We start from the raw sequence: 13,067 nt of genomic DNA, 5'->3' as shown, positions 1-13,067 counted from the left end.
ACCTTTTGTCAAAATGTTCTCCATGATGAGTGTGAGAGGTGGCCAGCGGCAGCAGTCCACAAGCATCAAGCCCCTTCTCCAATTCTAATGGGCACAGCAGGCTCAATAAAACTAATACACAACCCATGTTTTATTTCTAGGTGGGAGGGGTATAGGCCCTAATGACAACGATGTTTGTATAAAAAAAGTGAGAGTAAACCACATGAAGTGCCAAAAAAAGCTGGCACTTATAATAACCATTCTTCCCTTGCACAGTTACCCATTCTCTCCTGAGGACTTTAAGTGTTCTGCTGGAGGCTAAGGGTTGACCTCACCGAGGCAGACCCCTGCTCCTGTTGGTGGCACAGCATGGAGGGTGGGCAGGGCCAACAGGGAGAATCTGACGGCTGCCTTCAGGAGCCAGGGCCCAAAAGCTACTCTGGAGCTCTTAGCAGCTTCATCTTTGAAGGGTGCATTGCCTGTTTTTATCCCTTATTAGAGGAAAGGACGATAAGCAAGCCTGGTCTCACCTTGGCTTTGTCAAACAAGTTCTTGATTTAAGACATCAGAAAGCACAGCGAGGGAATCTGCTCCAAGTTTGAGGTTGTCTCCCACACTTATTGACAAGACATTAAGGAAGCATGTACTCACAAAGCAAAGTGTGTAAATATTTTTCTTAGGAAGAAAAAATACTGGTAATACATACAACAATGTGCACATACAGTCTTGGCACTTTTCCTTCATCCCATTTAACCATCTCTAAAGTGGTGATCTCTATATATCTCAAAGTATCTTTTTCTGTAGCACGATCTTCAGAAAATTACAGTGAATAATAACCATGTGTAAAGATACATTTCTAGATTCTCTTTGGAGAAAAAAATCTATTTAGCAGCCTCTGTCCCTAGAATCCCACTGCGCTCCAACACCCAAAAAGCAGACCTGCTTCCTCACTGAGTCCCAAGAATTTATAAGCAGCTATAATCAACTCTAAAAATTAGGCCAACAGACCACTCTGTAGGTTGAAGGAAAAGGCTGGCTTTAAAAGATTTAAGTCCCTAAGTTCTTGATTTTCAAAGAAAAATGAAGGGCTGGCTGGGTGTTAACCCTTGGTAGTTAAAGTGGCTGTTCCAATAAAAACACATCACTTCCCCAGATTCCACACCCAGGTTACTCACACTGTGGGGGCTCTCCCCACCCAGATGCGCATTCAGGGGGATACAGGTGCATTTTCAATCCAACTGAAGAAATCAGGAAGCCAGTAAAACAAAGTCTCCTAAATAATCTGGATGCCCCCTCATTATCAAAATGTGAGTATGTGTGTGTAACTTAAATGGCTATTCAGACCTAGAAAATTATCATATCAAATAGGGCACAGGGTACTGGACATTAAGTTCCTAATTTTTTTAAAAAAGAAGACGGATGGAAGGAGGAAGAGTTTGACTGGAATGACTTCCATGCCCATTCCAGCTACATATTTGATGATTAGAATCCAGCCTTCAATTTTCCTCTCCTTCCTCCTGCTGGCCTTCCATGTCAGTGAAAAGCCAGGCAGGAAAAAGGAAAAAACCCAGCTGCCACCATCCCCAGCTGAGAGGCCGGACTAAAGAGGTTAGGAGGTTACTAGTGGAGACGTGGACCTCTGACCGTGTCAGTGATCCTCAGCTTGCCTCATTTCTTGGGGCTTATACTAGAAGCAGCTTCTGATGAGATCTTACTGTCCTGCAATCACTGGAGGATGAAATTCATTCTCCTCTAGTAAAATCACTTAGGTAATGGAAAGCGGTGTTGCAACCAAATTCACAAATACTGATGGGAATATTTAAAATGTTCGAGGTGGCCTGCTTGGTGCTGGACAGCATCTTGAGTGGGACCATCCAAGATCTTCACTATGGAAGAAGTGGCCTTTCACAAGACCATTCACAGACTCTCCAGCCACATACACATTCAAATACATTCCATCGGACACTGAGCTCCACAGAGCAGGAACCGTCCTCTCCATCTTCGTGGCTCCACGACCCAGCACAAGTTGGCACAAGTCCGAAGCTCAGGAAATCTGTCGAATGGAGCAGAAAGGATGACAGCACAGCCTTCGGTCATCAGCATCACCAGTCAAGCAGTGGCAGCTTCCCATTGTAGTCAGTTTGTCAGTTTGTAATCATACAGCAATTAATTAAGCAGCTTTGATCTCTTAAGGGCATTTTTCTTTTAGGAAAAGCAAACAAAAGAAAAAAACACAGAGAAAAAGCATTTATCACCAGTGCTCCCTCCAGGCAAAATTTTTAAATTAAATTTAAAAAAAATAAACGAAGCCACTTACAAAAGGTTTTCCTAGGAAGCCTCAGTGAAAAAGAATTAATCTTTTAAAAAAGAGGCAACTACATGAAAGGGGCTGGGCTGGACCCACACTCCCCTGATCTGACACTGACCAAACAGGCCCAGATGCCGTCTTCCAACAGGCAGCAATCAGCAGAGTCATGATACACTCCCACAGGGTTTCCCCCCATGGAAAAGGGCTGAGAGCCCCCCTCTCAGGGCAACCACAGTTCTTAGATTCCCCATCAGAATGACTTCCATCCTCCAACTTCTCATAACTTCTCCTTTAATAACAAAAACAAAAATATGCATACACGCAAGGAACAGAGTTAGTAGGGCATGGGGAATTTGTATGGTGAATCAGATGCCAATGATTTGTGAGTAATGTGTTTGCTTTGTGAAACAGTGTCTGTCTTGTTCTAGCTGAGAAACCCTCTCCAGCATTCTGTTTTCCTACCTTGTCTTTCTCCCTTTTTTCTCCAAAGAATTCAGGTCAAGAACTCCATTTGTAACCAACTTCACAATCAAGAGAGGGAAACTTTTCAGAAAGAAAAAGTGTTCAGGTTTTAGTTATTAAGTATGGGAAGCATCTTAAAATACAGATACCTTAGTGGTTTTGCCTCCTCCAAAGCCACGCAGATTAAAGATTAAGCCTCCTCCCTCCTTAACCTAAACTGCTCAGGTGGAAGCATGGAGAACAACCATCAGTGCGCTGCAGGCACCACAGCAGGGCCAAGGGCAGTTGGGAAGCTGGATTCAGAATTCGGAATATTGGCTTGACAAGAGTAGCTTTTCACCCTACATCGGAAATTAAAATGTGTTGTTTCCACTATGTGATTTCTTATTACTCTGGGGAAATAATTAAAATATATATCTTTTTCTATTAAAATATTTATTTTTTCCAGAAACAAAAATTGGTTCCAACTGAAAAGTATTTTTTGAATTACTAGAGATATAGAAAAAGGTGCCAAATGGAAAAATAAGTGCCTTTGCTACTACCAATGAGACTAGCCTCCCAATAACACTGACGAAGATCAAAAAGGAACTATCTGAAACGGCAGTAACCGGTGTTTTCTCTAAGGGCCTTTAGTGAGTCACCCTCTCTGTCTTCTGCAGACCAGTGCCAGCTCTTCTCTCTTGGGTACCTACACCTTCCAGCAGCCTGTGGAGGGCACATGTTGCTGGTAGGACCTAGAACTGAAGTGGCGTGAATACAAAGTAATGAGACTGATGTATGTTTTTAAACATACACCTGCATGTGTGCACGCACAGACCCAGGAAACACAGAATACATACATTCAGGTGAGTGGCCCTGCCCACCAAAGCAGTCATGGAAGAGGGTCCCTGTACCTCAATGATCACCAAAATGCTTAAGGCATCTCTGGGACCTCCCTCTGGGAACTGTTTATGAGCTCTGCTCTGCTTTACAGCTGCACCCCCTTTATGGCTCCACACCCTCTTGTTAACCCACCCTCTCCTCCAGAGGCTTTGAACAGCTTCTGACTGCTTCCGAACGTAAAATTCTCTCTCCTATAACTCCAAATGATTACAAAGATTTGCTCAGAGAAGGGAGGCAAATCTCCTGAGAAGGAGCAAAATAAGATGATACAGTAAATCCCTGGGAACCTTGGTCAGTGAGTCACTGCTCTGGATCTCAGCTTCTGCCTTAATAAGAGGAAGAAATTGGAATCGATGACCATTAAGGTCCCTTCCAGTTCTAACATTTTAGGGGTCTATGTTTCCAGATGTTTCTAGACTTTGAGGACAATTCCAGAAGTGTTTACACCAATGGCAACCTCATTGGAAAATGTGCAGTACCCTTCTAGGGCTACTCAAGGGGACAACATACATTGGGATATAGAAGCTCTGGAAGGTTTGTTAAATGCCAGTTACATGACTTTATAGTAATAGCTCATACATGCACAGGGAATGCCAGCCCATTTGAGATTCCCTAAAATCCTATCTTAATCACTATTCTCAATGAGCCCAGATGGGCAGAAGCACCAAGCACCACCAGGGATGCAAAAGACACATGGTGTCAGCTGTTAAGGAAAATAAACCCCAAAGGTCCATGGGACTGAATTTACCAGCTGCATTCAGCTAGATACCTTGTTTCCATAGTATGGAGTTTCAGCATTGTTCTTGCCTGACTTCTGGGCAAACTTTTTGGACTTTAGATCAACACTGCAGATAACCCTTAGCCATGTGGAGAGAAATAATGTCCAACTGTCCTTTATCTTACAGGGTGGAACAGCAGAAAAAAGAAGGCTGTAAACTGTGGGGGTGGGGCTAACTGTACACCCTGTGTGTACAGTTCTAGTCATTCTCAATGGTCTGCATGTGGATTCTGTACAATGGGTACTCAATGCCTAGCTAGCTTTCCCTAGGCTCCCCTGGCAGGACCTTGGGTTGCAGTCCATTACAACAACCTGTTAGTGTGGGAAATCCATGGGATTTGTGGTCAGGAGACCCAGTGGTCAGCCTGGGCCATGCCACTTAGTTGAGAGAGCCTGAATACCTGCACTGCAGCTTTATCGTAAAAAAATGGGGTCAATCCCATTTATGTGTCAGGTCTCCTGTAAGACCAAGTTAAACAATGACTGTGAGATGGTTGTCAACTATAGAACAGTAATCAAATGTTATTTTTTAAACAGGAAATGTTAATTAGCTTTTGTAGAAGCATAAACTCAACTGATTTCATTAGGAATATTTACTTGTGACAGGGGTCAGAAGAAGGGCTAACATAATCTTTTTGGATCTGCCAAAGAACTATACTGTTCCACTTCCTTGAAAATCATCGAACTTATTTTTATCTGCAAAGCTGATGTAAAAATACACCCTATTAAAAGAAGTCAGGAGGTCTATCAGTTTGAGAAGGTATCCCTCTTTCCTCTACCATTTCTAACCCTGGCCATGTGCTCATTCCAAGTGAGTGCCACCAGATCGGGCCCAGAAGCACTCAGGCATGGGTCACTTAGGGGGTAGGGAGTGCCTCTGGCCTTGGTCACAAGGAGGCAAAGATGCAGTTTTCTTGGATTTAGACTACAAATCCCTGGAACCTCTCAGATTTTGCCATTAAAAGAAACCCAAAGTGAGAACGCTCTGTTCTTGAGGATAAATGACCAAGCCCGAAGACCTCTTAGAGATAGTAACACTGTTCAGGAGGCACTACTTGGACCCGGCCACATTGCTGGATCGTAGGAGATACTGGTCCACGCTTCCTTTTCGCCGACTCACAGTCCGCCTCTCATTGTCAAACATGCGCTGCAACTGCAGAGCTAGCTGTCGATCCTCTTCCTCTTGCTGCAATTTCTGCTCCATCTCTCGCAGGATAGGGTCTGCCGGGGCCAGACCCACCTTGTCACTGTTTTGTCGTAGTTTCTTAAGGGAGCCATTTTGTTCCAAGTGCTTGGTCTTGCAGTGTCTTTTCCGGCCCCGACGCAAGGAAGGAAGTGGCTCCTCCCCTAGGTTGTCTGCCAGGATACCATTAGGCAGATCAAAATGATTCACTGTCTTCAGCTGTTTCTTTGTTTTGAAGACCCCACCCAAAACACTGTTTTTGGACAGAACTGAATTAACTGCCGAGATTTTCATGGCTGTACTTATACAAGCTTTGTCTAACTTGGCATCTGAGCTTGACTCTGACCCTTCAAACTGCTCTCTCTCCAAAGGAGTCCCACTGGCTCCCACTCTAAGTTCTGAAGAAGAGCAGGTTTCCACTGGGATCTCAGTGTTCCTTTTCCTGTCACTGCCCTGCTCTGCTTTTGTTTGGCTAACAGAGGGGAGATACTCCAGGTCGGTGGGGGTGGGTCCAGTACACTCAGAGAGGACAGGCCCACTGGACAGTCTTGTGTTTAAAGTCGGAAGTGGTTTCTCTTTGCTAGAATGGGTAACTTCAGACACTAGCAAATCGTCCCCTGTTTCTGGAGCCATGGAAGTAAGGGTGGCTTTTGAAAGGGTTTTTTTGATCTGCCGCTCCTGAAAGATCTGTTCCCACTTTTTGAGGATCCGTGGACTGGCCTCATAAGAAGTCTGCTTCTGCAGGCTTCTGTTTAGGTTGCGGGGTGTTGATTTGATGATGAGGGGACTTAGCACACGGCCATCAGGGAGTCTCTTGGGAGGAGTACACGGTGAGCAGACAATGGGCTTGAAATGGTTGAGTTCCTCAGAGATGCTGTCATTGCTCTCAGGGCTAATGGAGCGCTCAGGCTTCTGCAGGGAAGACAAGGATGAGAGGGAGCTGAAGGGCAGACGCTTTTCAACGGTCAAGTCAGGGGCAGAGAGGCAGCGGTTGTTCTGAGTGGACAAGAGAACACCAATGATGGGGTTGGTGGTTGGGGTTATAGTGGTCACCTGAAAGAGATTAAAAAGATTATACATACATACATAGCTTGCTTTGTAATTCCTTCACAATGGTAGAGGTATAAGGAGAGGAAGGGCAAGAAAATGGATAAAGATGTGAAGGTGATGTTGTAAGGTGATGATGTGACGATGTAAAGATGTTGTGAGCCTAAGAAAATGGGGGAAATCGCTAACCTAGAATGTACACTATTTCCAGAAATTCCTACAAACTTGAAATAATAAAATTGAAAATCTATAGGAAAAAAGTCCCCTAGCATTTTAAAAATATTATTCTACCAACCCTTCCTTCACACCTATTTATAAAATTCTCCAACATAGCTAGCATGCCCGGGACCCGTTCTGCCCCTTCTCATCGCATGTTTCTCCTGTGGCCGTGGCAGGGGTTGTGGGACGGGACGAGGACGCCCGGGGCCTGAGGGTACCTTGGCTTTGCTGGCGGGGGCTGCTCGGAGTCTGCTCTTCGTTCTGTCCTGAGCAGTGTCACTGCAGCTCTGACTCCTCTCCACCTTTAGGTTCCTAACAAAGAGTAAATGAAAGAACAGATCATCAGGGATAACCCACAATGCTAGCTAAGAAAACAGAAATAAAAATCTCTTCTGTGCTTTCATAGCTACCCACTAAGAAAGACAATTCCCTTGGGCAAATACAATAGAAAATGAATTAATTTACTGACAAAACAGATCCTGAGAGCAAATCCTGTCAAAAGAGAAAGAATTCTCCAGAGAGGACATTTGGTATAAGCCTCTGTCTCCAAACTAGACCTGCTTAATTGACAAAGACCAATGACTATTTTGCTTTGAGAGATACAGGGATACTTCACCTTAATAGGGTTCAATCACCTTTGCAAACAACAGACTTTTTTTACCCTCACCCAAGGACATTTTTATTGATTTGAGAGAGGAAGGGAGGAAAAAACACTAATGTGAGACACAAACATTAGTCGGTTGCCTTCTACACGTGCCCTGACCGAGGATGGAACCCAACTCCTGGTGTACGGGGTGACATTCTCACCAACTGAGCCACTGGGCCAGAGCAACAACAGAATTATTTTTCCTCCAAACATCGCAAGCAATCTAAATTGGCCATAAAACAAATATTTAAATACCTACAAAATGCACAGCTGAGCATCAGATTTTTATGTAGGGAGTCAAAATTAAATGTTGTCTCTCCCTTAACCCATTACAATTGAGCTTCCAAAGGCCTAAATCCTGGTGATTTAAGAGACTTCAGGGACACAATTTGTTTTCTTATGTGTGCATTACATCATGACTTTACAAACCAAATCAAAGCTCACAGTGCCTGTATTAGAGCATCAGCCCTAAGACTGTGTAAGAGTATGTGTGACGACTGTCACTCACCCCACAAACTGTCAGTAGGAATGCTTGGTTTTCTTATTATTCACCTCTGTTCTCTACTCTTCACCCCTTGCTTAATACATGTGTGGTGAGAACAATGCTTTTACAAAGGTTTGCAACTGATAGACACCTGTGCTACGACTCTATTCAACAAGCACGTATCATATACCCTTTCTTTATGCTATTCACTGCTGAGCACCATCCGGGCACTGAAAATACAGAGAACAAGATACAGCCTAGATCTTCAAGGAATCAGAGTCTAGTGAGGCACACAAATAAATAATTCAGTGCAATACAATAAAATGGTACAACAAAAAAGTATGCCGGAAAGGCAGACAGGAAATTGGTAACTCTGGGATGGAGTACGAGCAGGGCTGGAAAAGCCAGAAGTCAAGGTGGACATATAGCCAGGCAGATGATCCCAAACAGAAATGATTCCCTTTAATAGCTTTGGAATGGAATACACCATATCTACTTTTTTGTAGCAAAAGATTTACTTTTAAAGTCGTGCTTTGCCAGGGGAAATTTACAAAGGTGGTGATAGGGGCACTGCCAGGGCACCTCCCCTCCCCACAGCTCTAGCGGGGATCTGTCCTACCTCCACGGTACACTGTAAACGGAATGGCTTTCCTAATTACATTTCACATTGTTCACTATTAGTGTGCAGAAATTCAACCGATTTTTGTGTGGTGATCTTATATCCTCCAACTTTGCTAGTTTATTTAGTTCCAATAGTTTTTCATGAAATCTTTAGAATTTCCTACAAATAACATGTCACTGTAGAGACAGTTTTGCTTCTTTCCTTGCAAACTAGATGCTTTTTCTTTTTTCTCAGCTTTACTGATGTAACTGACATACCCAGGGTAGAGAAAAAGTAGGTTTACAGTTGTGAATACATGAAACAGTTTAATCTTGTAAAATTTTTTTTTTAATACTGACTTTTGCCCCATCATGTATTATAATATTGTGTAAGTTTACATGGTTTTCTTAGTGGTCACCCTGGGGATTACAGTTAACAATTTTTAACAATCTATTTCAAGTTGATATCAACTCAAAACTTTGTGTCAAAGCATACAAAACCTTTGATCCTATATAACACTATTTCCCCCATTGTGTTTCTTCACACAAAGAAACACAAAACTCATGAATTAAAAATATTGTATAAACAATATATAATATATAGATATTATTACTGTAGTATTTGGCCACCTTAGGAAGCTTCAAAATTCTGGCTGAGAAAAGTCAAGAGCAATAAGCCTGAGACTGTTCTTTGCACTAAAAGAGCTCAAACATACCTTCACTAAAAACAGGGAAGTGACTTCTCCCACCTCTGTGTACACCCTTCTATATCCCCAAACCCTGCCATGGTGCCTAGCACATAGTAGATATACTCCATAAATCCATTGTACATGAATAAAAATATGTACAGAAATGCCTCTCTCTTCTTTAAGAAAACTTTAACATTCATTAGGAATCTAGTATCTGTCAGGCACTGTGCTAAGTGTTTTAAATATAGCGTATCTCATTTAATCCATACAGAAACCCTATGAGACACATACCATCATCCTCAATTTACGAAGAACTGAGGGAAGTGATCTTTCCAAAGTTACACAGCTGAAGCCAAGATCTGACCCTGAATCTCTATGATTCTAAAGCCTGTGCTCTTCCCACCACAGCATACTGATTTACACGCTGCTCTACTCTGCCACAGAACAGGCCCGGCATGTCTAGGGAAGCTCGCTCTTCCAAACACATCATGAAGTCATAAACAAGAGAAAGCAGCATTGTCTGAAAGGCAACTGGTTTAAAATTTCCACTGCCAAGAGACCAGATGGTTTCTAGGATGTCTAGTTAGGCTAAAAATACCTATAACCACAATGAGTCTGACTTACAAACAAAGAAAAGGAGGGACAGCCAGTATAAACATGCAGCTGGAAAGCTAGAAGATTTAATCCTTCTAAAACACTGCTTAAAGAGTTTTCAAATGTTAACATATGATATAAAACATTAGACAGCTCAAGCTCTCAACTGCTCACCCATCTATCTCACCCACACCACATTAGTTTCTTTTAATCAAATTCTCAGGACTAACAGAGCTGAGCCTCACCAAGAAGCTAAAGGCTGAAGAAGACTCTCCTCCCAGCCTCTGGCCTGGGTGTGTGAGCCCCCCTCACCTGCCTCCCCAGATAGAGATTTGAATGAATCCAGCAGCTCCCTTAGACCTCGTTGTAGCTGCAACCAGAAATAGATGAGAGTTTGTTAAAATCCTTCCCTTGTGTATTTATGATCTGGATTATCTGTGTTGTGCACATGTGTATTCTTTCTTTTGTTAAGTGTACAATTTAAGTTTTTAGTATAGTCACAGAGTTATTAACTATCACACGATCAATGTTAGGATATCCCTGTCACCTCATAGCCTTTAGCTAATACTCCTATACCCTGCCCTTCTCCCTCCAGCCCACTAATCTACTTTCTGTCTCCATATATTTGCCTATTCTGGACATACACCAGTATATTTGCAGGTGGGTAGGAACACTGTTTCCACAGCAAAATGCAAAAGGATTTGAGCATGATAACTGGACAGCTTCTCAGATCTCTGTAGCAACCTTTTTAGAACAAGGCAGTATACGTTATCCAACAAAAAGATGAAAGGCAGCTTTCTGTTACAAAGGTAGATCCTTTCAAGGCACAGTTCCAAGCACAGGGCCTTTTGTCACAGGCACTGAGAATGGTTTAATAGAAAGAGCATAGGTTTACAGGTAAGAGAGACCTGAGTTCCAATTCCATCTGTCACTTTACGGAGGTGATAAATTCTTGGGTGAGTTACTTAACCTCTTTGAACTGCATTTTCCTTAGCTGTAAAATGAGAGTAATATTACATACAGGTCATGTAGGCTTAATGCGAGAACTACAGGAAATGAGGTACGTAAAGTACCAAATATGGCAAGAAGCACTGGGAAGAAGCTAGTTCCCTCACCATCTGGCCAGGAACCTCTGGAAACTACCAGGATATTTCTATTCTCATATGTCAGAGGTATTACTGACACCTCTAAAAACTGCCATTCTTCTTAGGTTCCACATCACTTCTTAGGCTATTTCATTTTCTAACCATATTCCATTACTTTCAACAGAGGCGGCACACGGATCTACAAGAAGGCCCTAGAGGACGATGGGGTATAGCAGAAAGAGCCAATAAACCTCAGTTGTAACGCAGTTTTCTACAGTCTATGATTTGGCAGGCCATATTCTCTCTCTGGGCTATAATCTCCTCACCCATAAAACAAAAGAATTACATAAGATAATATTTAAGGTCCTTTTCAGCTTTGAGAGTCTGTGGTTCTGAAAGATAACAAAAAAGCAGCAATAGTACATGCCAACAATCCTGCTAGGCACAATTTACTTAAGATACAACGTTTTACAGAATGACAGTACTAACATTACTGCATCACTTTCTTTTTATTACACTAAACTGCAAAGAGGATAAGATGGTTTGATTTTTTTATGGTTATTCTCTATTTACAAGAAGAATTTCAAGTAACTTAACAGTAAAAATATATAAAGCCTGAGCATTAATGGAGAATAAAGGCTACATTACATAACACATGAGTATTTAATTATTTTTAAAATTTTAATTTTTAATTTAATTTTAATTATTTAAAAATAATTTTAATTTAATTTAATAAACATTTTAATAATTTAAAATTTAATAATTATTAGATTTAAAATTTAATAATTGAATTTTAAATAATTGAATTTTAAATAATAATTAAATTTAAAAATTTTTTAAATTATTAAATTTTGCCCTGGCTGGTATAGCTCAGTGGATTGAGTGCGGGCCTGAGGACCAAACAACCATGGTTCGATTCCCAGTCGGGGCACATGCCTGGGTTGCAGGCCAGTTCCCAGCAGGGGACACACAAGAGGCAACCATACATTGATATGTCTCTCCTCTCCTTCCCTTCCCCTCTAAAGATAAATAAATAAAATCTTAAAAAATAAATTCTCTTGACGTTTAAATGAGAACATTAAAAAATTTATTAAATTTTAATAATTTAATTTTTAAATTTAATTTTAATTATTTTTTAAAAATTATAGGCCACGTGTAACTGCAAAACAGCTCAAAATCATGAGCTGTCCTATTTAATGAGATACTGAGCTCCGTTGCAGAGACAGCAGGCCAAATCACAAGTGACACTGATGAAGCACGCACAGAGGACAGAACTTTGACCGGAACCAAAGACAAAGACATAACCAGACCCTGAACACCGGAACACTTCCGTCTAATTGTCCAGGAAGATCCTGTGATGACGCTCCTCACCATAAACGGCCAAGCTCCAAGATCCTCCAATTATAACTCACCCCGCCAGCACTTCCGCATACTTATTCCATATACTCTTTAAAACCAACTCCGAAACCTTGAGTGGTGCCATTTGCAATAAAATAGCCAATATTTCTTCATTGCAATTCTTAGTGTTGTGTTCGGCTCCGCTGGTGCCAGGTGTGACGAAATTTCTGTTTTGTAACAAAAATGGTGACTACAAAGGGACTTAGCCCCAGCGGGCTTTGCGGACGCAATGGAGTGACTCCCAGGCGGTGGCGGTCTCGTCAAGCACTGCCTGAGCGGCTGCTTGACCGATTGTCCCAGGGACAAACCTGCAGCCCTTTCACTCTGCGGTGGGAGAAACCGAGCACTGGGCTCGGAGGAGGGCTCTCGGTGAGTACAGCTGCGTGGAACGACACCAGAGGCACTTTCCCGTGGGTGGTTTGGGATTTCCCACTGCTTACATAAGGGAACACGCTTTGAGAAGTTACCTTGGTAATTCTGATGGAAATTGGTTGTTTAACAGGTTTGAACCAAGCCTTGGAATTTAGTTTTTAACTTGAAATGGGTTTTCATTTGGTCTAGAGCTGGCAAATTAAGTTTTAAAGTTCTGTATGGTGGTGGGGGTTGTATGAACGTATGTGAGGTGTGTTATGGTTTGTTCCCAAAGTTTTGACTTTTAGGAACTGAATTTCGAGGTGACCATAGCGACTTCCTCCGTGAGAACCTTCTCACCT

General features: G+C 42.1%; 1 protein-coding gene across 3 annotated transcripts in view; it reads right to left on the bottom strand.

Moving 5' to 3' along the window:
• Positions 1 to 634: 634 nt before the first annotated feature.
• The window catches only part of RNF169 (ring finger protein 169), an 80,344-nt gene continuing 67,911 nt past the window's right edge, over positions 635 to 13,067 (bottom strand). The window contains exons 5-7 of one of the 3 annotated variants that reach the window (XR_005082980.2): positions 7,077 to 7,170; positions 2,297 to 6,645; positions 635 to 2,181 (exon numbers count right to left, since the gene is read on the bottom strand). Coding sequence is in view for 2 of the 3 variants with exons in the window: in XM_037148647.2 (XP_037004542.2) it covers positions 5,461 to 6,645; positions 7,077 to 7,170 (1,279 nt within the window). In the remaining variant the exon portion in view is untranslated. Of the gene's footprint in view, positions 6,646 to 7,076; positions 7,171 to 13,067 lie in introns of all 3 variants that reach the window. The other 2 variants (XM_037148649.2, XM_037148647.2) reach the window with 2 other exon arrangements.

The sequence above is a fragment of the Artibeus jamaicensis genome, unplaced genomic scaffold, assembly GCF_021234435.1.
Source record: "Artibeus jamaicensis isolate MK-2021 breed Jamaican fruit bat unplaced genomic scaffold, CSHL_Jam_final contig_64, whole genome shotgun sequence".
Lineage (NCBI taxonomy): Eukaryota > Metazoa > Chordata > Mammalia > Chiroptera > Phyllostomidae > Artibeus > Artibeus jamaicensis.
This window is presented reverse-complemented; position numbering and strand designations above follow the sequence as displayed.